Here is a 27,622-nt window from a genome sequence, read left to right as displayed (position 1 = left end):
CAATTCATTGGTCCCTATTTCCTGGCATGTTTATACAAAACTCACAAGAGAAAGAGCAGTATATCTACATAACATCTAATGTTACAGCACGACTATTACATTTAGAAGATAAAGGATGCTACCTCACGAAATTCGACATCGTAACTTTTGCACACACGTGCATTACATTGTGGTCCCCTAAAGGCATTAATCATCGATAAGTCATTAACCGGCGTATAATTATAACGAGTAATACCAAGAACGACGAGTTTTGGATACATCTTCAATGCACTACTACCATTGGCATACTTTCATACCACCCAAGTCATAATGCAAAATTAACGCTATAAGAAAATTCTTTACAAACTTGTACCGTGTTTCCTGACATTTTCTTACAAGTCGTACCAACGACGACACGTTTTCGAGGTATTTTCAATGTCCTGGTGCTTTGAAACAGCATTTATTCGTAGGACATAAGTTATATTACAAAACCACCAAATACGGGCTTCAACTAATTAGGATGAAATCCGGTATTGCGTATCCCATGTTCTACTTGTGACGTAGACACCACTTCGACGTGACGGACAGCTAGATTGAAGGAACTGAGACTTTTGGTGGTCCCTGAGAGCTGTGCTGTATAAAAGCCATGCTACCATACGTCTACTTGAGTTAATTGTCATTGCAAGATGTAGTCTTAAGACTAGCGACACTCACATCAACAGTTCCATACCCTTCGACTGTCATTATGTAAACTTGTTGAGGAAGTATTCAAACTACGTTGTGCTAGTTTAAATTACAATCATACTGCGAGAAGAATTTGATAGAGCACTGAAAGATCTCAGTCGAAAATAGGCCCCGAGAGTAGACGAAATTCCGCCAGCTCTACTGATAACCTTGGGAGAGCCAGGCATGACAAAATTATTTCGTCTGGTGTGCAAGATATATGAGACAGGCGAAACACCCTCAGTCAGAATTTAATGACTGCAATGCCAAAGAAAGATGTGAAAATAATCGAACTATCAGTGTAATGTGTCATGTTTGGAAAATACTAACACGTATCCCTTACAGAATACTGGAAAAACTGGTAGAGGCCCACTTCGGCGAAAATCAGTTTAGATTTCTGATAAATGTAGAAACACGCGAAGCGATACTGACCCTGCGACTTACTTTAGAGGATAGGTTAAGGGAAGGGAAACCTATGTTTATAGCAGTTGTAGACTTAGAGAAAGCTTTTGACAACGGTGACTGAAATATTCTCTGAAACTCTGTTAAATACAGGAAGCGAAAGGCTAACTCCTTGTGCAGAAACCAGACGGCAGTTATGAGTCGACGGGCATCGAAGGGAAGGAGTGGTTGAGGAGAGAGCGAGACAGAGTTATGGCCTACCGCAGATGTTATTCAATCTGTACGTTGAGCAAGCAATAAAGAAAACCACAGAAAGCTCTGGAGTAAAATTGAAGTTCAGGGAGAAGAAATAAAGACTCTGAGGTCTGCCGATGACATTATAATTCTGTCAGACAGCTAAGGACTTGGAAGAACATTTGAACGGAACGGACAATATCTTGAAAGGAGGACGTAAGATGAACAAAAGCAAAACAAAGATAATGGAATATAGTCAAATTAAATGTGATTCTGGGAGAATTATACTAGCAATTGTATTTTGTTATTGGGGCAGCAAAATAACTGATGATAGCCAAGTAGATAGAACATAAAATGTAGACTGGCAATGGCAAGAAAAGCGTTTCTGCGAAAGAGAAATTTGTTAATATCGAATATAATTTAAGTGTTAGGAAGTCTTTTCTGGAAGTATTTGTATCGAATGTAGCCATGTATGAAAGTGAAACGTGGGCGATAAACAGTTTTGACAACAAGAGAATAGAAGTTTTTGAAACGTGGTACTACAGAAAAGCGCGAAAGATTAAATGGCTAAATCACGTAACTAATGAGGAGGTACTGAATAGAACTGATGAGAACAGAAACTTACAGCATAAACTGACTAGAAGCAGGGATAGGTCGACAGTACACATTCTGAGAGACCAAGGGGTCATGAGTTTAGTATTGGAGGAAACCGTGTGGGTGGGTGGGGGGCATAAAAATCGGGAGAGCAAGAGATAAAAGAGATAATTACAGCAAGCAGATTCAGAAGGATGTAGGTTGCAGTTGTTATTTAGAGATGAAGGGGCTTGCAAACGATAAAGCAGCATGGAGAGCTGCATGAAACCATTCTTCAGACTGAAGTCCACAACAACAACAACAACAACAACAACAACCAACAATTTAAATTCTTAATCAGTTGCTGTGTAATGCTGAACAGAAGCATTCCCCCCCCCCCACCCCCCGTGGCTCACCGCTGTTTGGTGAGTACTTGCTTGGCGACCACGGGGCCCCAGCCCTCGCAGCACCGCTTCTCTTTCTGTGCTGTTTGTGTCCTCTTCTCCTGTCCTTTTCCCCTCACTTGGAGAGATGTCTCGTGCCTCCATGGGCTCTTGAAGCTCATTTACGTTGGTTTGATTGCAGGTCTCTTCTCTCTTGTACTGCTCTTTCCCTACAGTGCCGGCTGAAGTGGCCGTGCGGTTCTAGGTGCTGCAGTCTGGAACCGCGAGACCGCTACAGTCGCAGGTCGAATCCTGCCTCGGGCATGGATGTGTGTGATGTCCTTAAGTTAGTTAGGTTTACCTAGTTCTAAGTTCTAGGGGACTAATGACCTCAGAAGTTGAGTCCCATAGTGCTCAGAGCCATTTGTACCTCTTTCCCTATAGTGATCTTTCCCTGTATCGCTCCTTCCCTGCACTGCTCTATTCCTGTATCGCTCTTTCCCTGAACTGCTCTTTTCCTGTACTGCCCTTTCTCTGTCCTGCTCTTGCCTCGTTTTGCTCTTTCCCCGTTTCCTCTTTCCCCGTTTCCTCTTTCCCCGTTTCCTCTTTCCCCGTTTCCTCTTTCCCCGTTTCCTCTTTCCCCGTTTCCTCTTTCCCCGTTTCCTCTTTCCCCGTTTCCTCTTTCCCCGTTTCCTCTTTCCCCGTTTCCTCTTTCCCCGTTTCCTCTTTCCCCGTTTCCTCTTTCCCCGTTTCCTCTTTCCCCGTTTCCTCTTTCCCCGTTTCCTCTTTCCCCGTTTCCTCTTTCCCCGTTTCCTCTTTCCCCGTTTCCTCTTTCCCCGTTTCCTCTTTCCCCGTTTCCTCTTTCCCCGTTTCCTCTTTCCCCGTTTCCTCTTTCCCCGTTTCCTCTTTCCCCGTTTCCTCTTTCCCCGTTTCCTCTTTCCCCGTTTCCTCTTTCCCCGTTTCCTCTTTCCCCGTTTCCTCTTTCCCCGTTTCCTCTTTCCCCGTTTCCTCTTTCCCCGTTTCCTCTTTCCCCGTTTCCTCTTTCCCCGTTTCCTCTTTCCCCGTTTCCTCTTTCCCCGTTTCCTCTTTCCCCGTTTCCTCTTTCCCCGTTTCCTCTTTCCCCGTTTCCTCTTTCCCCGTTTCCTCTTTCCCCGTTTCCTCTTTCCCCGTTTCCTCTTTCCCCGTTTCCTCTTTCCCCGTTTCCTCTTTCCCCGTTTCCTCTTTCCCCGTTTCCTCTTTCCCCGTTTCCTCTTTCCCCGTTTCCTCTTTCCCCGTTTCCTCTTTCCCCGTTTCCTCTTTCCCCGTTTCCTCTTTCCCCGTTTCCTCTTTCCCCGTTTCCTCTTTCCCCGTTTCCTCTTTCCCCGTTTCCTCTTTCCCCGTTTCCTCTTTCCCCGTTTCCTCTTTCCCCGTTTCCTCTTTCCCCGTTTCCTCTTTCCCCGTTTCCTCTTTCCCCGTTTCCTCTTTCCCCGTTTCCTCTTTCCCCGTTTCCTCTTTCCCCGTTTCCTCTTTCCCCGTTTCCTCTTTCCCCGTTTCCTCTTTCCCCGTTTCCTCTTTCCCCGTTTCCTCTTTCCCCGTTTCCTCTTTCCCCGTTTCCTCTTTCCCCGTTTCCTCTTTCCCCGTTTCCTCTTTCCCCGTTTCCTCTTTCCCCGTTTCCTCTTTCCCTGTTCATTTTTCCCTGTTCTGCTCTTTCCTCGTTCCTTTCTTTCCTTCTTCTGCTCTTCCCTTTTTCTGCTCTCGTTTTCCTACACTGTGGCGTTTGAGGCCATCATTACTTTCTTCCTTTCCTTCTCATTTTTTCTTCTCCTCCCTGTGTGTGCCTGACGGTCACCCTCGCGTTTGACACATAGTGTAGTGTAACGATTTGTTTAAATGGTTTTTTTTCGACATATGACCATGTGTAGACTTTGTCACCTACGTCAGTTACAACCCACTTCAAAATTATTTATATTCTTTTTAAACTGTCTCAGAATGGTTCTTGAACGAAACTGTAAAACATCATTTGAGTCGTATGCACAGAATTACGTCACTCGGGCCAATTGGTTTGCGTAAACTTTTTTCAATTTTTAGAAGCACGACGCAACAAATCGGTTTCAGAATCTTCTGTCGCTCTTTGGCTGTCGACCCGCGACGTATAGTGGCCAGCAATTTTCTCTCCGGTCCCGGCAACGAAGATGCTGTCTCCGTTCGTTGCGCCGCCCTCTCCGTACATGAAACATAAAAAAAATACAAAAACTTTAGACACTTCACAACCATTACAAATATTACAAAAATACATCAACAAAACTAAATTAAACTTATATTCACCTGCAAACTGGGCTGACACTGGTGGATGGGTGACGCTTCAATTTCGTCCCACTACATACCCCACCCACAAGCTCAGTTTGTCAGGTTTTAACCGAAAATAAAACTTTTTCTATATACAATATTTAACTGTTAATACATTTTCCTCACATTTTACGTACTCTAGAGTCCTTGCTCTTAGATAGATTTAATCCTTTTACTACGATATTATTGTGACTATTTGTCATTTACTCTTAATTGTGCTATTATGGTAATTCATAACCGAATATATGGAGATTACTCCTTTTCATTTAATAGTTGCTAGTAAATACTAATTTAGTACGTTCTTTAACGTTGTTACATTAGGACAGAGCGTTTAAATTGTGATAGATTAGTTTCAGTTTTATTCATTTACTAGAGTTATTCTTTGCAAAAATGTATATCACTAATAAGTTTCTCACAATAACTAATAGTACTATTTATTTTACGTCATTCTTTTCCCTAGTGCCCTATTTATGCCTGAGGTCAAGAATGTAAAACATATGGACCTTCAAAGATAAAGAAGAATTTTCTACATTCCTTATTGATCTTCGAACTTTTAGGATGAGATCGTACTAATACAAGATCTCCTACCTGAAATGAGGGTTCTATAGCATGTTGATTACAACTTTTAATTCTCCGTTCAGCATTTTTAACAATCTGTTCGCAAACTTTTTCGTTTGGATAGACAATTCGTAGAGTAACATTTTTCTTTCCTTTATATAATACGGTAACCTACTAATTAGGACTCGTATTAGGTGACTTTCAATAATTGGTTCTTCAATTAATTTAGCACGGTTTAAATGCCATTCGAAATAATTCCTATAACCTCCCCACCGTTTAGAATATGGAGGAGGGTCTAACAATTCTAAAGTTAAGTGTTGTTGTTTTCCTCTTGACCAATAATTTTGTTTAAACTGCTTAACGAAATCATCCCAGTCCCTAAATTCAGTTCTATGCAGTACTGCCCATTCCGCAGCTTCTGCTTCTAAATGTCCTATTACAAATTGAATCCGTTTCTCGTTACTCCATTTAGGAGATAATGAAGTTTCAAAAGCTTTTATAAAGATAATAGGGTGAAGTGCGCCTCCTGGTTTGAATACAGGAAATCGACTTGCTACATTTGAATTTGTCGTTATATCATCCAAACATATTGCGAGAGACATAGTTGGATTTTGTTTAGATTGCAGAGACGGAGTTGCATCGGATTGGCTTGCCGTGATTTCTTTATTTATATTATTTTCGTCCGAGCTAGCAAACTCGATGCGACTGTTGTGTCTGATTACGTTATTGCTTCTACTACTTGAAATGTTTTCATTATTATCTAATTCCGATAACCGTTTAGTAATTTCCTGTATTCGCATTTCTGTATTGGATACACGATTAGCTAATATCGATTCTTCACTGTGTTCACGATGTGAACGCTCTGTACCTTCATCAATGTTATTATCTTTGGAAGTCTCAAGGTTACTGCATATTTCTGTAATTAAATATTTCATGTTTTCTATTTCAGTATGATCTTTTTCTACTCGATGAGTTAGTATCTCTAATTCTACATTATCTATTGAAGAAATCTCTACAGGTTTGGTAGAAACCTCTTTAATAGATTCTAATAATTCTCTACGAACAGTTTCTGTTCGCATAGAAAATTCATCTCGTAACTTATCGTTATTTTTCTCTATTTCATTTACAACTAAGACATTGACATTATCTAGTCTCTTGGTTAAGTCAGTAATATCATTTCGCATGCGAGTTTTCTCCTCACGCGATTCCTGGATATGTTCTTTTAACCTTTTACAATTATCAGCAATCTTATACTAAGTCCTACTAGTTTTTCCTGCATTTCAACTTTAGAAGCCTCTATTTTATCACTTAATTCTCGACTGGTTTCATTAAGATATTCCTGTAACCTGTCTGTAGATTTTTTTAGCTCCCCTTTTAATCTAGCAGTAGATTCCTCGTTAGACTGTTTTAATTCCTCTTTTAGTTCCTCCTTTAATCTAGCAGTAGATTCTTCGTTAGACTGTTTTAATTCCTCTTTTAATCTGGCATTAGATTCTTCGTTAGATTGTTTCAATTTAGCGATCGCCCTAAAAAGGGATCTCATGCTCCTATCGGACATAGACTGCTCTTCGTCTGACATTTCACTTCCCGACATTATCGTAAGATATTAACTAGTTACACACGCAGACTTGTAATCAACAATCCTATAAAAGCACACTCCCTACATACAACACTCCACTTCCAACTTAAAACAGACTCACCGGACACTAATATTGTAATTTGTAGTTCTCGATGATGAGTGTGCTGCTATGGGATGCAGATGTAATAGCCGTCGACGCAGCCGCTGAGATGCTGCGACCCCGCTTCCGCAACCGGCAGGACGCTGAGTCGAACACCGGAGACGTCACTGGCTGCAACCACGCTCTGCCCACCGTTGACAGGCGAAGCCCTCAGCAACGCCTCTAATACCAGCCGGAGGAACGCCCCCCAGCTGACGCACTGGGCCTGTTAGTTTAGGGAGAAAAAGGTTGTCGGGGTTTGCAGCGTTCAGCTGCTGCCCAACAGATGCGCCTTCTCGTGGAATAACTGCGTGACCGTACTGCTTGGCTGCGCTCCGTCAGATGCCCACACCCGCGAAGTCGCCGCTGGCTGGTGAAGGCTCCACGAAGACTCTCGTTGACTTCCGAAGGACTCTTGATGTTTTGTTTCGTACCTGTGTGCCTTAGTTGCACACAAGTCCTGTTTATAAGGTCGCCACGGTGTAGTGTAACGACGTATAGATTTGTTTAAATGATTTTCTTTCGACATATGACCATGTGTAGACTTCGTCACCTACGTCAGTTACAACGCACTTCAAAATTATTTATATTCTTTTTAAACTGTCTCAGAATGGTTCTTGAACGAAACTGTAAAACATCATTTGAGTCGTATGCACAGAAGTACGTCACTCGAGCCAATTGGTTTGCGTAAACTTTTTTCAATTTTTAGAAGCACGACGCAACAAATCGGTTTCAGAATCTTCTGTCGCTCTTTGGCTGTCGACCCGCGACGTATAGTGGCCAGCAATTTTCTCTCCGGTCCCGGCAACGAAGATGCTGTCTCCGTTCGTTGCGCTGCTCTCTCCGTACATGAAACATAAAGAAAATACAAAAACTTTAGACACTTCACAACCATTACAAATATTACAAAAATACATAAAGAAAACTAAATTAAACTTATATTCACCTGCAAACTGGGCTGACACTGGTGGATGGGTGACGCTTCAATTTCGTCCCACTACAATAGCAGGAGACTGGGTAACGGGTAATTCCCAGTCCCGGGTTGGCATGTAGGGTCCCAGGCCAGGCCCAGGGAGCGGTGATTGCCTGAGCTGTTACCTTCCTCGTCTGCCGATTGGTCCCTCCGTCTGTCGTTCGGGAGGTGTGACCTAGGGTGTGGACAATCACCTAAGGCGGGGGGCTTCCCTTTGGAGGACCCCTGCTGGATCAGGGCGTTACTGCTGTCCATAGAGTTATGAAGAAGGAAGCTGCCGATTGGTGCCCACTCGCACATTATTCCTGACTTTCCATCGATTAACGCTTCCTATCAAGATCAAGGCAGGCTATGAAATCATCTCTGCGCGCCCTCGCATTCCCAATCCGTTGAGGTGTTATAAATGCCACCAGTTCAATCATACCAGCACGTCATGTAAAAACGCGACTGTGTCACTTGTAACAGCGATGCACAAGAGGGAGCCTATCCACCTCCTCCTCCCCCCCCCCCCCCGCCGCTGCGTTAATTGTCATGGAGAACATGCTGCTTCTTCTCGTTCTTGTCCCGTCTATCAAGGCGAGCGGGCTGTTCAGGAGAGGGGAATTGAGAAGGTACCTTTTCGTGTTGCCCGGAAACTGTTGGCGAGCCGTGAACAGAATGTCCCTTCGTCTGGAAGCTACAGCACCGTGTTAGCCTTTCCCCGTCCCACAAAAAACACGGCTACACAAACTTGTGACTTACAGTTCAGTTCGATGGTGGCAACGTCGCCTCACCTTCAAGCTGACACTCCGTCTCCCGCAACCCAGGCAGTAGATTCTGCTACCCGTTCTTCGCCCTCACCAGCGAAGACGGTTGCAACGCAGCCAGCGAACCGTCAATTCAGAAAGGATTATTCCCAGGAAGATTTCTTGTGTACCTCGAGTTCGCAGCCGTCTGGCTCTTCTGCCAGTCGCCAAAAGCGAAACCAATCATCCAAAGGCAAACAGTCTTCCGCCTCTCCAACTCGTCGGCCTTCTTCGACACGTCGGTCCTTTTCAACTGTCCGACACCTGGGAAGCTCCGTTGATCCCGCTTAGTTGATGGACGAAGATCCTCCACCTGTGGATTCCAGTGGCCGTCCTCCCTCGACAGCTCGCCGTACGCGGCCGTCGAGGTGAGTTTCTTCATTCTCCGCCGTTCCTAAATTGTATGGCCCTTTTACAATAGAATATCCGTGGCCTTCGGTCTAACAGGGCGGACCTCCAGCTGCTCATGGCAATCGCAATGTCCGCTTGTAGTCTGCCTCCAAGAAACCAAGCTACGTCCTGAAGACCATTTTGCTCTCTCCCATTTTATTTCGCTCCGGATGGACCTTCGCCTTAGGGCGGGGATTCCTGCTCATTGTGGGGTCATGCTGCATCTACGAGATGAAGTTTGTCATCGTCCTATCCGCTTGCACACCCACCTGCAAGCAATTGCTGTCCCTGTTTTCCTTCCCGAATTTACCTTTTCGCTCTGCACCATTTATATCCCTTCGTCTTCTGCTGTCACTAGGGCAGACCTGATGCAGCTTGTTGCTCAGCTTCCTCCACCCTTTCTGCTCCTCTGTGACACCAATGTCCATCATTCTCTTTGGGGCTCGCCTGTCGCCTGCCCAAGAGGTTCTCTTTTGGTGGACCTTCTCAATCATCTTAATCTTGCGTGCCTTAACACCAGCGAAGCCACGTTTCTCTCTGATTCCACGCACACTTATTCCCACTTAGGTCTCTCGATTGCTCCGCCCAGCTCGCCCGACGCCTCGAGTGGTGTGCTCTTTCCGATACCTGCTCCAGTGACCACTTCCCTTGTGTGACTCGCTGTACAGTCATACCCCGCCACAGCGGCCTGCTCATTGGAAATTCTCTCTTGCTGACTGGAGGCTATATTCCTCCTTCGCAGTCCTTGACGAACGGCCGTTTCCCAGCTGTGATGACCAGGTCGAGCACCTCGTGGACGTTATTCTCTCGCCTGCCGAATCCTCTTCCCTCGTACTGCTTCTTCCCGTCGGGTCCCGGTCCTTTGGTGGACTGTGGAGTGCGGTAATGCGATTCGTGCCCGACGACGTGCGCTTCGCGTCTTTCACCGCAATCCTATGCTAACGAATTGCATCCTTTACAAGCGATTACGTGCCCAGTGTCGTCGCACTATTAAGGAAAGCAAGAAAGCATGCTGGGTTTTCTTCACCAGCTCGTTCAACAGTTTTACTCCGTCCTCTCTCTCGTTTGGGGTGGCCTGCTCCAGCTTTCCGGGACTACCACCCACTCCCCGATTCCTAGGCTGACTGTGGCGGGAAACGTCATAGTCGACCCTGTCGATGTTTCCAACGCTTTGGGTCGGTACTTTGCGGAGTTTTCAAGTTCCACCCACTACCATCCTGCCTTCCTTTCTTAGAAACAGGTGGAGGAGACTGGTGCAATCTCTTTTCTCTCTTTGAGTCGAGAATGATACAATACTCCTTTTACTATAAGGGAGCTCGAACGTGCTCTATTCATCCGGGTCTTCTGCTCCTGGGCCCGATAAAATCCACGTCTTCATGCTGCAGAATCTTCCTCCTGTAGGAAAACGCTTTCTCCTCGATGCCTAAACTGTCTTTGGACTGACGGTGTATTTCCCACGCTTTGGAGTGAAGCTATTATTGTTCCCCTACCTAAGCCTTCCAGCTGTCGTCCAATTTACCTTACCAGCAGCGTTTGTAAGGTGATCTAACGCATGATCAATGGTCGATGAGTATGGTGGCTGGAGTCACACCACCTTCTCACTAATGCTCAGTGTGGGTTCCGAAAGCGCCGCTCGGCTGTTGATCATCTCGTCACCCTGTCGACGTTCATCATGAATAACTGTCTGCAGAAGCGACAAACAGTGGCCGTATTCTTTGATTTGGAGAAAGCCTATGATACCTGTTGGCGGACAGGCATTCTACGTACTATGCACATATGGGGCTTTCGCGGTTGTCTTCCCACTTTCATCCGGGAATTTTTAACAGACTGAGTTTTCCGGGTACATGTGAGTTTATAACTCTCCGATCTGCTACTGTTATACCATAACCTTAAAGTAGGAGTCAGTTTGCAAAACAGAATTATATTGTTATAGTAATTATGGCATAACGCATCAGAACAGTGTTACCCTCTGAGAGGAATTTTGTTGTTTGACCGTGTTGTACCTAACGAAGGTGGCTTATCGGAAGTGAAAGTCAGAATAACGTAAATATTCGAAAAGTAACAAAGAAAATTTTGTTTATCTGCACTGTTTAACTGATAATGGAAAACGGTCGCCAGCCTAATTAGGCAAAAGAATGATTAACATTCTCGTTGAAGAAAATAGTTATTAGTAATTTTAACGGATTAACACAACCTATACTTGGCCATACGCAAGTGCAATGAACTCTGACACACTCATATGTTTACGGTAAGATTGAAACTAACAGTTGGAACAGAACAAACTATTTGCAAAATTATAACAGCTACCGAAACACGCTATTACTTTCAGGGCTTACACAAAGTGAGTGGTCTTTATACTGTTAATATGCACACAAGAGAGACAAACACTTAGTAATCATGAATGTATAACGTTTCACCACTGCAGCTTTCTCACTTTTACTACATCGAAACACAATGCTAACAAAATTGCAAGAAACTGGCTGACCTTTTAGAATTTACTACAGATATCAAGGTGATCATTAGCTAAGCAAAACTTTAGTAACCTCAGTCTTAAGAACTTTTACTTTTGCAGTTGGCAACAGCACTTTAATAAGCAGTATAAATAGGAAAAATATTTTCATCAAACAACATTTACTTTAACCCACTTTCTTGCCACATTAACTTTAACTTTCTTTTTACTAAGTTCAAGAGACATTAATTAGCATAACATTGGTCATAAAAGTTCTTTCAATAGGGACACTCGGTAATTACTTTAGTTCAAACGGAAAGGAACCTGAGAGGTGTTATGATGAGAAAAATCAAGGTTGGTACATAAATTCAGATATAAATTACCTTGTATTTGAGCACAATAACACATCCATTAAGCTGATCCTTCACTGTACATCATTATAGTATTACGTTACAGTGATTGCGCAACGTGGTGGCAGCTGCATGTTGGTAGGTGGATTCGCAGACTGAATTGTTGGACTATGTCATTTCTTGGTGGCGACGACAGATACAAATTCCAGAATAGTTCCAGCTATTTATCCATCCATCCGAGGCATAGGAAAGTAGCAGGAAAAGCCTCCTCGGAACCAGCACAATATGCATCATTTACATGGCAGTGCACGGACTGGTAGCTCGTCTCCGACCGGTGGCTCGTCCCCGACTCGTAGCTCGCCTCCGACTGACTATCAGTTCCACCTTTTCTACATAGGCCAACCACAATTTGCGCGCGCTACACAGTTCCGTTCCCGAGGGGAACCACACTACCTCTTATACACCAAATTACTAAGATTCCTAAGTGAGGATCAGCAGTTGACATAACAGCAAACAAACTCATTGAATAACACAGAACATTTGCACATATTAACATGTCCACAAAAAATTATTCACACAAAATTACAATCATATACAGTAAGCTTTTATCCCTCCAAATGGGTCAAAGCATTTAAACGAGAGATATGCTACACAGCATACAATCAAATCATGATATCAAAGTTCTTACAAAGAAAGGAGTATACAATTTTATGTTATCGATTCAAACAAACATATTTACAGAAGCACAGCAATGTAACATTAAATGAAACAAAAGCAAAATAAATCAGTACAGCATTAGAGCTATGGTGTTACAAGTTCCTCCTTATCCCACGCCTTTTCACAGGAGAATGGGGTGCCTCATGGCTCCGTACTGAGTGTCGTCCTCTTCGCCACAGCCATCAATCCAATTATGGTCTGTCTTCCAGCTGGCATTTCCGGTTATCTTTTCGTTGACAACTTTGCTATTTATTGCAACTCCCTGCGGACGTGTCTCCTGCAACAGTCTTCAGCGTTGTCTGAACCGTCCCTATTCGTGTAGTGTCCCAAATGGTTTTCGCGTTTCTGCTACCAAATCAGTTTGCGTCAACTTCTCGCTGTACAAGGCGTTTCTTCCACCGTCCTTGCGACTGGACCGAAATGCTCTCCCGTTCGTGGATGCGACAAAGTTCTTAGGGCTTACGTTCGATACGAAACTCAGTTGGTCTCCCCACGTAACCTACCTGGCTGGACGCTGCGCCGGGTCCCTAAATGTCCTTCGTGTATTTAGTGGTATCTCTTGGAGAGCTATCCTCCTCCGCCTCTATCGATCTCTTGTCCGCTCCAAATTGGAATATGGATGCATTGTCTACTCCTCTGCACGGCCGTCTCTGTTACGCCGTCTAAATGCATCATCTGGGGATCTGTCTCGCCACAGGTGCCTTCCGTACTTGGCCTGTTGAGAGTCTCTACGCAGAAGCCGGTGAACTACCACTGTCATACCGGCGCGACATCATACTCAGTAGGTATGCGTGTCAGCTTTCTTCCATGCCAAGCCACCGAACCTTTGACCCTTTTTTTTATGACATTCTTGAGAGCCAGTACGAGATGTACGTTTCTTCTCTGCGGCCTCCCGGCGTCCGCTTTCGTCACCTGCTTCAGCAGCTGCAGTTCACACTTCCTGCCACTCTCCAAATGGGGGAGAGCCCTTCACCACCTTGGCTTGTGTACACAGGAGCGTGAGAGTAGAGCCAAAACCAAAACGGACGAAGAGAGGTTGACGTCGACGTGTAGGAAACACAGGCAATGGAAACGACTTACACGAGGACATTAGAAACCACCTTGAACTGGTTGCAGGACGTGGGTAACTAAACAACTTCAGATAATGGCTGCATTCACTTCATGCATGACTATAAAAACGCAATGGTTAATGTTAGCAGAGTAGAGTCTTATGTTAAAACTAAAGCATTAAAAGAATACGTACATCTTTATTCAGGGATTGGCACACAAAATCACAGACACAGTGTGGTACGATCACTTTTAAATATAGAAACCGACAGCGGCACAGCTACATTATGTCAACAAAAGTATCCGGACACCCCAAAAACATACGTTTTTCATATTAGGTGCATTGTGCTGTCAGGTACTCCATATCAGCTCGTGAGGGAGCAGAATGCGGCGCTCCGCGGAACTCACGGACTTCGAACGTGGTCAGTTGATTGGGTGTCACTTGTCATACGTCTCTATGCGAGATTTCCACACTCCTGAACATCGCTAGGTCTACTGTTTCCGATATGATAGTGAAACTGAAACGTGAAGGGACACGTATAGCACAAAAGCGTAAGGCTGACCTCGTCTGTTAACTGACAGAGACCGCCGACAGTTGAAGAGGATCGTAATATGTAATAGGCAGACATCCATCCAGACCATCACACAGGAATTCCAAACTGCATCAGGATCCACTGCAGGTACTATGACTGTTAAGCGGAAGGTGAGAAAACTTGGATTTCATGGTCCAGCGGCTGCTCATAAACCACACATCACGACGGTAAATGTCAAACTACCCCTCGCTTCGTGTAAGGAGCGTAAACATAGGACGATTGAACAGTGGAAAAACGTTGTGTGGAGTGACGAACCACGGTACACAATGAGGCGATCAGATGGCAGGGTGTGGGTACGGCGAATGCCCAGTGAACGCCACCTGCCAGCGTGTGTAGTGCCAACAGTAAAATTCGGAGTTGGTGGCGTTACGGTGTGGTCGCTTTTTTAATAAAGGGGGCTTGCACGCCTTGTTTTGCGTGGCACTAACACAACACAGGCTGCATTGATGTTTTAAGCGCCTTCTTGCTTCCAACTGTTGAACAATTCGGGGATGGCGATTGCATCTTTCAACGCGATCGGACACCTGTTTATAATGCACGGCCTGTGGCGGAGTGGTTCCACGATAGTAACATCCCCGTAATGGACTGGCTTCCAGACTCCTGGTCTGAATCCTATAGAACACCTTTGGGATGTTTTGAAATGCCGACTTCGTGCCAGGCCTCACCGACCGACATCGATACCTCTCTAAGTGCAGCAATCCGTGAAGAATGGGCTGTCATTCCCCAAGAAACCTTCCAGCACCTGATTGGACGTGTGCCTGCGAGAGCAGAAGAAGGGTGCTCCAACACCATATTGAATTCCAGCATTAACGATGGAGGGCGGCACGAACTTGTATGTCATTTCCAGCCAGGCGTCCGGATACTTTTGATCACATAGTGTATGTCATTCAAGCAAGTCATACGACACAGAACACAAGAAATCTTACCTTACGATGGAATAATCTCATAGATTTAACATGATTTTATTTGCGAACATGTGTGCACCTAAGAGAAGTAGAGTACGAAGACAAAGAAGCACTTTTTTCTGGGACGAAATAGCCTACGTACTTATCACATCTTCCACTACTACAATATTTGGAAGCATGACGTCCCCTCCTTGCTGCCCAACTTACTAAGTGACTGGAATCATTTTAATTACCGGTTAATGTGTGTTCAGTTTCATTTCTATGCTTGTTAAAATATGGCTCCCATCCTTGCTTCCCGACTTGTAGCTCGATCAAACATCCAGTTTTAATTTTTACCGCGAGTTCTTACTACTCGGCGAAGGTCTTCAACTAAAAGACTCTTGGATACACCTCCATCCCAACACACTCGTTTTTACTTATGCCAGTAACAGATCCACAGGCAGACTCGCGAGGTTATATGTATACAAGAACTTTTTAAGACAAGTTACCAGTTACGAAACATGGCCAGTTAATTTCTCTTACCACAGTACTTATCACATACCTCTGAAACTCGCTTGATCAGAAATTATTCTGGGTTCAAATGGTTCAAATGGCTCTGAGCACTATGGGACTTAACAGCTGTGGTCATCAGTCCCCTAGAACTCAGAACTACTTAAACCTAACCAACCTAAGGACATCACACACACACCCATGCCCGAGGCAGGATTCGAACCTGCGACCGTAGCAGTCGCGCGGTTCCGGACTGCGCGCCTAGAACCGCGAGACCACCGCGGCCGGCAATTATTCTGGGACGACGGATGAGGCAGATGAATGTCTACGTGTTGGAAGATGCTTTCGAGGCAGTTGAAGAAACTTGGAATAAAAGCATGCACCGTTTACCAACCTACAAGGGTTGTCCAGAAAGTAATGCACCGCACTTTTTTCCTCAGCCGAAAACTATGCTACGAATGCGAAACTTTACTTATGTATTATTTGAAGCCTCCTGTGTGAGCAAGCCAAGTTTCCGTCACTTCAGACGGATAGTGTAGCTGCAGGACAGTTTGAAAATGGCGTCGGTAGGTGATGCACGTGACAAGCAACATGCCGTCACTGAATTTCTCACTGCAGCGAAAGAAACTGTTGAGGATATTCAAAATCACTTGTGCAGAGTCTATGGAGCATCTCCTGTCGACAGAAGTACAGTTAGTCGCTGGGCACGGAGGGTGAGGTCGTCAGAAGGCGGTTCGGCGGAGCTCCACGATTTTCAGCTGTCGGGGAGACCATCCACGGCTGTCACACCTGACTTGCAGCGAGGTTATGTCATTCACGAGGAGAGAGGCATTACGACTCGGCAGTTGCAGACAGTTTGAGGAGGTGATTCACAGAGAAGCACTGGCTCCGCCACCAGGACAAGGATTGGTACCGACAGGGTATATACGCCCTTATTTCGCTTTGGAGGAGGTCCGTAGAACGGGATGGAGATTATGTGGAAAAATATGGTGTGTAGATAAAACATTCTTTCGTGTGCATAATTCTCATTATGTTCAATAAAGAATTGTTGATGAAAAAAAAATGCGATGCATTACTTTCTGAGCAGCCATCGTGTAATGATCTCGTAGTACAGTGGATGGAGCTGGGAAAACCAAGCCTCGTAAACTCGTTAAGAAATTTGCAAAAGAGAAATCGTACTAGAGGCGACATATGAAAGAGAATTATTTAACACCCTTGCTACTCCTGCATCAGGATGAAACTAAGTTAACTTCAAATACACAAAGGATTAAGAGTACGACAGCCAAATTAATTGCCTTCTCTAGAGAATACACTGACGACATCCAAGTAAGAGCATTGTACTATATTTCTAATGAACTGACCTCAATATGCCATATTATTCGCGAAATTAAAAGAGATAAGCGGAAGGTAGTTACCGAACTCGTTGTCCCACATAATAATGCGTACAACACTCAGGGCGCCGTGGAGGACTATGCTGTGAACCATTTTACTGAGCTTTGCACTGAATTGGAAACTAGTGACGTCGTAGAACGTAATAAGTTCGAAAAAAATACGCTCAACGATTACCCTTATAAACAACACAACATTAGTAGAAATAGTGGAAACAGAAAAAAATATTGCCGACGTCTCCAAAGAAAAAGTAATTGACTTAAACGGGTTGCCAATTGATTATACTCATTACTGGTACATCACTGGTGCAGAATTTACGAAGATATTCAACGAATACTCTAAAATTATATTCTACCATAACTGTTCACAGAAGGCTTAATGGCGCATACACCGGATGGTTATAATTAAAGTGCCGCCACTCACATAGTTGATGTGTGGGCTCTAACTATAGTACGGCTGCTAAACTTAATAGATTTGCTGAAGCGTTAATGCTGAACCAATTTACCCTGGAAAAAAAAGTGTCAATTTCGGCTACCGGGTGCAAATTTGGCGCTGTGAATGCAAGAAAGGCACATAGTAACGTTTCCATATGAAATAGGAATGGAACGTGGGCAGAAAAGATCGAACCAGTGAGATTTTGCTGTTAAGCGCTACTTGCACAATTTGTTCAGTATGAGCACCAGAGACGTCGACAAGATGCTGCATCCGTAAAACAAAGTGCTCAACAGTTGCTCGCAGCATTTCCTATCAAATCTGAGCAGTGTGTTCCTGTCCACCGGTATTCAGATGAGGTAGACAGAAGTTGTCTCTGGTAAACGCGGTCATTTAGATCATCAGAGCCAAATGTCACCTGGATTCGTATCAGGTGTTCTTGCAAGACAATCTCTGGAGATAATACAGTCATTGAAGGTTGCATTAAGCAGGTCTTTCACTGGGCGAACGGCATGATGTGTTTCTCCGTCGAAAACGGGAATCAAATGGCTCAGAGCGCTATGGGACTTAACATCTGTGGTCATCAGTCCCCTAGACTTAGAACTACTTAAACCTAACTAACCTAAGGACATCACACACATCCATGCCCGAGGCAGGATTTGAACCTGCGACCGTAGTAGTCACGCGGTTCCGGACTGAGCGCCTAGAACCGCTAGACCACCGCGGCCGGCCAAAACGGGAATCACATGCTGTAAACAGCTTCCTGTGGGATAGGACGCATTCCTCTTCCAGATGCCACAGCAAGCACACCCGTGTTTTCGAATTTCATTACTATATTCTTTGACACCGACCCTCTCGTCAGACCTTTCAGTGGGCGATACTCTCTTAATGCCGTATATTAATTGCTGCCGTTCACATAAAAGATTTCACTAACAGCGCACCATCTCTCTTCTCGATAGTCATGCTGTTCACTGATGTTATTGCTTGTCAAACGACAGCGTAGATGTCACACGGTCATACAGCGCCCGATTTGCATCTGATAGCCAAAACTGGAGCTTTTTTTTTCAGCGTAAATCGGTTCCACAATAACACATTAGTATATCTACCAAATTTCGCTGCCACAGGGTCATTATACTCCACACTGGACCTCCGTGAGTGGCTGCACTTCAATTATAACCACCCGGTAACCACCTTGTTTTAACTAGCGACCACCCATGAAGTTGAATTCAGGTTTTAAACTATTCACGCGCATAATGAATAACACGATATGATCTGTACTACCAAAAGTGGTTGGACTTCATGAGACCAGTATTGTAACCAGATGCTCAGTGTGAATAGACACGTCAGGTACCACAAGTGGGACTGCAAGACCAAAGCAGTCCTAGCATTTCTTGATTTCGTCAAGGCGATCGATAGGGTTCATCACGATTTCGTGCTGAAACTGAAGAAAGGTATCGTATTTAACGATACCTCCTTGCGGATAATAAAATGTCGCATCAGAGGAACACATTCTATATGCAATGCTAATGGTCAAGTAACGAGGCCAGCTCACAGAATCCTGAGGGCACGACATCCATGTGCTGTGTTCGTGGAGCCATTTTTAAAAACGTTCTACCTTGAATTACCAGGCTTACGCATTTTCAACAGCATGAGTGTTGTCACGCATATACAGACAACATCTGTATAATAGTCAAATAAAAGTAAGACGTACAAAGAGCCCAATTAATTATACGGAAATACATCACAGCCACTGGAGCCAAACGGTACTCAAATGAATCTCAGGCCTTATTATTACAAGCGCACCAAGATTACATCAAACCAACTGGATGCAGGAAGCAGACTCAAGAAAACAATTGGGTATGATTATCAAAGGAGGTCTAAGATTAATGTGAGGCGCAGATGGCATGATCGCACACAGGAAGTCCAACTAATAAATACTGCAATACGGTATTTCTTTTCTTGAAATAGTCTTAAGCGGTTCATGATGTCATTTTCTGCTCATAATCAATCTTAGTATTAAAAAATAATAAAACGGAAATGAAATTTAAGTAATCTGAAATCCCGCTTAAACGCTCGATTTGAGGCATGTGATGCCTGTGACGTCACTGGCTAGCCAGTTGTTCCTACTGTCAGAGCGCTCATTAACAGTGATGTCTTATTTTGAAATTTACGTTTCGAAATATGGGTTCCAAATGGTGTGTAGCACAACATTGTACAAACAAATCCATAACTTCTGTAAAAGTGAATTTGAAGCCATTCTGTCTATTTTTCGACCGTGGCCGTCTCAAGAAATATGTAAACAAACATGAATATATAAATAAAACACTTGAGTTCTTTCAGAATAACCATATACAAGAAATCTCTCATGACCCCACTCAGAAATTCAACAGTAAAGTAAAGAAATAGTTGAATAAAACATGCTTCTTATTAACAAGTTTTTTTTTTTTTTTTGTCGTCATCAGTCTACTGACTGGTTTGATGCGGCCCGCCACGAATTCCTTTCCTGTGCTAACCTCTTCATCTCAGAGTAGCACTTGCAACCTACGTCCTCAATTATTTGCTTGACGTATTCCAACCTCTGTCTTCCTCTACAGTTTTTGCCCTCTACAGCTCCCTCTAGTACCTTGGAAGTCATTCCCCCATGCCTTAGCAGATGTCCTACCATCCTGTCCCTTCTCCTTATCAGTGTTTTCCACATATTCCTTTCCTCTCCCATTCTGCGTAGAACCTCCTCATTCCTTACCTTATCAGTCCACCTAATTTTCAACATTCGTCCATAGCATCACATCTCAAATGCTTCGATTCTCTTCTGTTCCGGTTTTCCCACAGTTCATGTTTCACTACCATACAATGCTGTACTCCAGACGTACATTCACAGAAATTTCTTCCTCAAATTAAGGCCGGTATTTGATATTAGTAGACTTCTCTTGGCCAGAAATGCCTTTTTTGCCATAGCGAGTCTGCTTTTGATGTCCTCCTTGCTCCGTCCGTCATTGGTTATTTTACTGCCTAGGTAGCAGAATTCCTTAACTTCATTGACTTCGTGACCATCAATCCTGATGTTAAGTTTCTCGCTGTTCTCATTTCTACTACTTCTCATTACCTTCGTCTTTCTCCGATTTTCTCTCAAACCATACTGTGTACTCATTAGACTGTTCATTCCGTTCAGCAGATCATTTAATTCTTCTTCACTTTCACTCAGGATAGCAATGTCATCAGCGAATCGTATCATTGATATTCTTTCACCTTGTATTTTAATTCCACTCCTGAACCTTTCTTTTATTTTCCATCATTGCTTCCTCGATGTACAGATTGAAGAGTAGGGGCGAAAGGATACAGCCTTGTCTCACACCCTTCTTAATACGAGCACTTCGTTCTTGATCGTCCACTTTTATTATTCCCTCTTGGTTGTTGTACATACTGTATATGACCCGTCTCTCCCTTTAGCTTATCCCTACTTTTTTCAGAATCTCGAACAGCTTGCACCATTTTATATTGTCGAACGCTTTTTCCAGGTCGACAAATCCTATGAAAGTGTCTTTATTTTTCTTTAGCCTTGCTTCCATTATTAGCCGTAACGTCAGAATTGCCTCTCTCGTCCCTTTACTTTTCCTAAAGCCAAACTGATCGTCACCTAGCGCATTCTCAATTTTCTTTTCCATTCTTCTGTATATTATTCTTGTAAGCAGCTTCGATGCATGAGCTGTTAAGCTGATTGTGCGATAATTCTCGCACTTGTCAGCTCTTGCCGTCTTCGGAATTGTGTGGATGATGCTTTTCCGAAAGTCAGTTGGTATATCGCCAGACTCATATATTCTACACACCAACGTGAATAGTCGTTTTGTTGCCACTTCCCCCAATGATTTTAGAAATTGTGATGGAATGTTATCTATCCCTTCTGCCTTATTTGACCGTAAGTCCTCCAAAGATCTTTTAAATTCCGATTCTAATATTGGATCCCCTATCTCTTCTAAATCGACTCCTGTTTCTTTTTCTATCACATCAGACAAATCTTCACCCTCATAGAGGCTTTCAATGTATTCTTTCCACCTATCGTCTCTCTCCTCTGCATTTAACAGTGGAATTCCTTTTGCACTCTTAATGTTACCACCGTTGCTTTTAATGTCACCAAAGGTTGTTTTGACTTTCCTGTATGCTGAGTCTGTCCTTGCGACAATCATATCTTTTTCGATGTCTTCACATTTTTCCTGCAGCCATTTCGTCTTAGCTTCCCTGCACTTCCTATTTATTTCATTCCTCAGCGACTTATATTTCTGTATTCCTGATTTTCCTGGAACATGTTTGTACTTCCTCCTTTCATCAATCAACCGAAGTATTTCTTCTGTTACCCATGGTTTCTTCGCAGCTGCCTTCTTTGTACCTATGTTTTCCTTCCCAACTTCTGTGATGGCCCTTTTTAGAGATGTCCATTCGTCTTCAACTGTACTGCCTACTGCGCTATTCCATATTGCTGTATCTATAGCGTTAGAGAACTTCAAACGTATCTCGTCATTCCTTAGTACTTCCGTATCCCACTTCTTTGCGTATTGATTCTTCCTGACTAATGTCTTGAACTTCAGCCTACTCTTCATCACTACTATATTGTGATCTGGGTCTATATCTGCTCCTGGGTACGCCTTACAATCCAGTATCTGATTTCGGAATCTCTGTCTGACCATGATGTAATCTAATCGAAATCTTCCCGTATCTCCCGGCCTTTTCCAAGTATACCTCCTCCTCTTGTGATTCTTAAACAGGGTATTCGCTATTACTAGCTGAAACTTGTTACAGAACTCAATTAGTCTTTCTCCTCTTTCATTCCTTGTCCCAAGCCCATATTCTCTTGTAACCTTTTCTTCTACTCCTTCCCCTACAATTGCATTCCAGTCGCCCATGACTATTAGATTTTCGTCCCCCTTTACATACTGCATTACCCTTTCAATATCCTCATACACTCTCTCTATCTGTTCATCTTCAGCTTGCGACGTCGGCATGTATACCTGAACTATCGTTGTCGATGTTGGTCTGCTGTCGATTCTGGTTAGAACAACCCGGTCGCTGAACTATTCACAGTAACACACCCTCTGCCCTACCTTCTTATTCATAACGAATCCTACACCTGTTATACCATTTTCTGCTGCTGTTGATATTACCCAATACTCATCTGACCAGAAATCCTTGTCTTCCTTCCACTTCACTTCACCGACCCCTACTATATCTAGATTGAGCCTTTGCATTTCGCTTTTCAGATTTTCTAGTTTCCCTACCACGTTCAAGCTTCTGACATTCCACGCCCCGACTCGTAGAACATTATCCTTTCGTTGATTATTCAATCTTTTTCTCATGGTTACCTCCCCCTTGGCAGGCCCCTCCCAGGGATCCGAATGGGTGACTATTCCGGAATCTTTTGCCAATGGAGAGATCATCATGACACTTCTTCAATTACAGGCCACATGTCCTGTGGATACACGTTACGTGTCTTTAATGCAGTGATTCCCATTGCCTTCTGCATCCTCATGTCGTTGATCATTGCTGATTCTTCCGCCTTTAGGGGCAATTTCCCACCCCTAGGACAAGAGAGTGCCCTGAACCTCTTTCGGCTCCTCCGCCCTCTTTGACGAGGCCGTTGGCAGAATGAGGCTGACTTCTTATGCCGGAAGTCTTCGGCCACCAATGCTGATTATTTATCAAAATTTAGGTAGTGGCGGGGATCGAACCCGGGACCGAAGACGTTTTGATTATGAATCAAAGACGCTACCTCAACTAAATTTAAAATCTTATTTCCACGATGACTTTACAGAGATATGATCATGTGGTACTTGAAAAATGGCCAAATGCTGAAATGATTGTACAGTATAATAAGCAGTCTGTACATTCAAATCGTGGAACTTTCATGTAAACAAAATGAAATATGTATTACGTTTACTGTATTTTAGTTAATTTCAGTTAAAGACGCTACCCCTAGACCACTGGTAGAAACGCTAAATTAACAATTATGAACCAAACAGCCCCAAAATGAAGAGACCAACCGAAGATCTATAAATCTAATATCCCTATCAGACCAATTGTCAGTGCTATAAATCATCCAGGAATACAAAGTTATGCATAAGCTGCATGCAATTCTACAAAAACAATATAAATTTAAAACATCGTTTTCAGTAAAAAATAGCTACCAAGCAATACAAAGTATTAAAGATCTTCATATCCCATCCAGTACAAAGCTCATCTCCCTCGACATAGTTAACTTATATAGCAACATGCCCATCAAAGAATCCATAGATATAATCAAAAATAATTTATTATAAGGTCATACTATGTCCACAGCCGAAGTACTTGAATTAATAGAATTGCTAGAGCTTGTTCTTTCACACAACTATTTCACATGTAATGGCAAAATGTACAAACAAGATGTACGCCTAGCAATGGGAAGTCCTCTAAGTGGAATAGTTGCAGAAATTTTCATCAACCACCTTGAAAATAAACTTCTCAACAACAAAGACATAATAACCCCAAAAACAGTACACTACTGCAGATATGTTGATGAAACATGCATTGTATACAATGCAAGTGGTGAAGAAATAGAAACGCTATTAAACAGATTCAATAATTTACACAACATCCAGTTCACCATAGAACGTGAGTAAGATAACAAAATTAATTTTCTAGACATGACAATAAGTAACACAGACCAAACCCTAAATATCAATGTATACAGAAAACCAACATACACATACACATTCATTTGTAAATCTTCCACACATCCCAACTCGCATGAACAAGCTGCCTTCAGATCCTTCTTAAACAGAGCACAGAAATTCCCATTTAATGCTGCCGACTATGAGACAGAAATGAACACTATCAAATACATTGCATATAATAATGGTTATGAACATGAAATAGACACACTATCACAAAGAAAAACTAAAAATAACAAACAATGTGACACAGCTTCCTTACACAACGTCCAAAAACCCAAGTACATAACATTAGCATATTTAGATGTCATATCAGACAAAATAGCCAAGCTGTTTATAAAAAAAAAGACAGACATCAGGATCACTTTTGCCACCAAGAACAACCTAAAAAGGAAACTGATACATGACATCTCACATCTCACAGAGAAACTTAACAAAGCAGGAATTTATAAAATTATAAACCCACTTTAAAGAACACAGACTGTTTCAGACTAGGCAAACCGAATAAATCAGCTGTAGCGAAACATAAATGAAAGAGGACACAGCGTTACAACAGACAACGATCTCAGAACACTACATAACTTAGAAAAGAGCTGGAAAATGGACATCTTGGAAGAAATGGAAATATTCATCCATGGCCAAATGGGGAGTAACGAGATCCTGAATGAAATGACAGACTTCAAAAATTCACATTTCTTTTTCAATTTCACTACAGTACTCCTACAATAAAAGATTCATAACCTGACAGTCGTTTGACTCTAGCCCCAGCAATAGCTTAAAAATGTGTAAAATAAATTAGTTTATATCATGATGTGTTCAATAATATTGTAACAGGTTCTCAGTTTGTAATGTATTTCGTCAACCTACATCTTTAATACGATAACAAGACGTGCAGAAGACATGTAAACATCTGACACCACATAGATCGACAAATCGATAGTCAAATCGAAACCAGCTGCATTTCTTCTGCCTGCTCGTCCACTGCACTACAGAACTGTAATCATGTTTCCAAGTTACTGCTATACTAGTGACAATTTGTGAACAATGACCAGAACCAAGGAAATGGAGGCACCCCAGAGCACCACAACGAGACTGCCACGCCAGAAGAAAAAAAGTGAGTGACCCTTACAAAAAATTTTCGTGCAGACATCAGTCCAGCTTTCAAAGTGACATCACCTCTTACTACGTTTTCTCTTCTTCCACAGGATGACCACAGCATTTACGGAAAGACTATGTAACATCAGTATGGCCTTATTGTAAAGTTGTTTTTGTAATGCCATTTAGCCTGAAGATGAGGTATTATCTCGAAACATGTCGCTGAATAAATAAGTAATACAGTGGTTGACAAAAATTTGTGACTGGAAGCGGTAATTAAAAAAAAAAAAATCTTTACAAAAAAAAACCTTTACATATTTCTGTAAAAATGTGTTTGAGTGTTTCAGAGACTGTGAAGATGCGTAAAATGTGGTTGCAGTTCAGTTGTAGATTGCAGAGTAGACCGGGGCAATGCCGACACCTGGGGCAATACCGACACGATAGATTTTAGTTTTATTTTGATAGCGGAGCGCTGCTGCGTAGTGCTGCGCCCTTGCGGACGACACCACAACTAGCGCTCAGTGTGTTTCCGTCCTCTAATATTTTATAGGGGATTGTTAATGCCTAAAAGTTTGTTTTTATTGTGTTCCAGATGGTGAGATCGAGAAAACGGATGACTGAGAGGGGTTAATGGGATGAAGAAACTGTTAAAAAGGCATGTGATCTAGTTGAAAGTGGTAGATCAGTAAAGAGCGTCGCCGCGGAATTAGTAACTCCCAGCATTACGCTACATTATCGCTTAAAAGCAAAATTAGCAGCCAAATCAGCGTTGGGAAGAAAAGCCTATTTTACAACCGAACAGGAAGCTATTCTAACTGACCATATAAAGCAATTGTCAAACCAGTTCTATGGTATCACATTAACAGACTTAAGCCGACTTGCTTTCGACCTTGCAGAAAACTTAAATATTAAGCACAGTTTTAACGAAGGAACAAAAATGGCAGGTGATGACTGGGCCGCCGGTTTCCACAAAAGGAACCCAACCTTAAGCCTAAGGCAGCCTTCTGCAACACGCCTTAACCGAAATCTGGCTTTTAATATATCTGTAGTTGATTTATTCTTTTCAAACTTGGATAAAGTATATCAAAAACATCAATTTAAGGCAACAAGAGTATTCAATATGGACGATACTGGGATATCAACAGTTCAAAAGCCAGGAAAGGTTTTAGCCCCTAACGACCAACATTTGGTAGGCTTATAACACTTCCACTCCGCTACTGTTATACCATAACCTTAAAGTTGGAAGCAGGTCGTGAAATAACACTATCTTGTTAAAGCAACTATGGTATAAAGTGACAGAGCAGTGTTACCCTCTGAGAGGAATTTTGTTATGTTGACCGCGTTGTACCTAACAGAGGTGGCTTATCGGAAATGAAAGTCAGAATTACGTAAATGTTTGAACAGTAACAAACAAAAAGTAAATTTTGCCTATCTGCACTGTTTAACTGATAATGGAAAACGGTCGCCAGCCTAACTAGGCAAAAGAATGATTAACATTCTCGTTGAAGAAAATAGTTATTAGTAATTTTAACGGATAAACACAACCTATACTTGGCCACACACGAGTGCAATGAACTCTGACACACTCATATGATTACGGTAAGATTGAAACTGACAGTTGGAGCAGCACAAACTATTTGCAAAATTATAACAGCTACCGAAACACACTATTACTTTCAGGGCTTACACAAAGTGAATGGTCTTTATAACATTACTATTAATATGCCCTTCTAATACACAAGAGAGACAAACACTTAGCAAACAAGAGTGTATAACGTTTCACCACTGCAGCTTTCTCACTTTTACTACATCGAAACACAATGCTAACAAAATTGCAAGAAACTGGCTCACCTTTTAGAATTTACTACAGATATCAAGGTGATCATTAGCTAAGCAAAACTTTAGAAACCTCAGTCTTAAGAACTTTTAATTTTGCAGTTGGCAACAGCACTTTAATAAGCAGTATTAATAGGAAAATTATTTTCATCAAACAACATTTACTTTAACCCACTTTCTTGTCACATTAACTTTAACTTTCTTTTTACTAAGTTCAAGAGACATTAATTAGCATAAAATTGGTCATAAAAGTTCTTTCAGTAGGGACACTCGGTAATCACTTTAGTTCAAATGGAGAGGACCCTGAGAGGTGTTATGATGAGGAGAAAAGTCAAGATAGGCACATAAATTCAGATATAAATTACCTTATATTTCAGTACACTAACACATCCAGTAAGCTGATCCTTCACTGTACATCATTATAGTATTACGATACAGTGATTGCGCAACGTGGTGACAACTGCATGTTGGTAGGTGGATTCGCAGACAGAATTGCTGGACTCTGTCATTTCTTGGTGGCGATGATAGATACAAATTCCAGGATAGTTCCAGCTATTTATCCATCCATCCGAGGCCTTGGAA

General features: G+C 42.7%; 1 protein-coding gene across 1 annotated transcript in view; it reads right to left on the bottom strand.

The window, feature by feature from the left end:
- Window positions 1-2,774: 2,774 nt before the first annotated feature.
- LOC126260281 (cilia- and flagella-associated protein 251-like) overlaps window positions 2,775-27,622 on the bottom strand; it is a 152,763-nt gene continuing 127,915 nt past the window's right edge. Inside the window, exon 3 of the mRNA XM_049957606.1 lies at window positions 2,775-3,955. Within this exon, the coding sequence (XP_049813563.1) occupies window positions 2,775-3,955 (1,181 nt within the window). The remainder of the gene's footprint in view (window positions 3,956-27,622) is intronic.

This window comes from Schistocerca nitens, chromosome 5 (genome assembly GCF_023898315.1).
Source record: "Schistocerca nitens isolate TAMUIC-IGC-003100 chromosome 5, iqSchNite1.1, whole genome shotgun sequence".
Taxonomy (NCBI): Eukaryota; Metazoa; Arthropoda; class Insecta; order Orthoptera; family Acrididae; genus Schistocerca; species Schistocerca nitens.
This window is presented reverse-complemented; position numbering and strand designations above follow the sequence as displayed.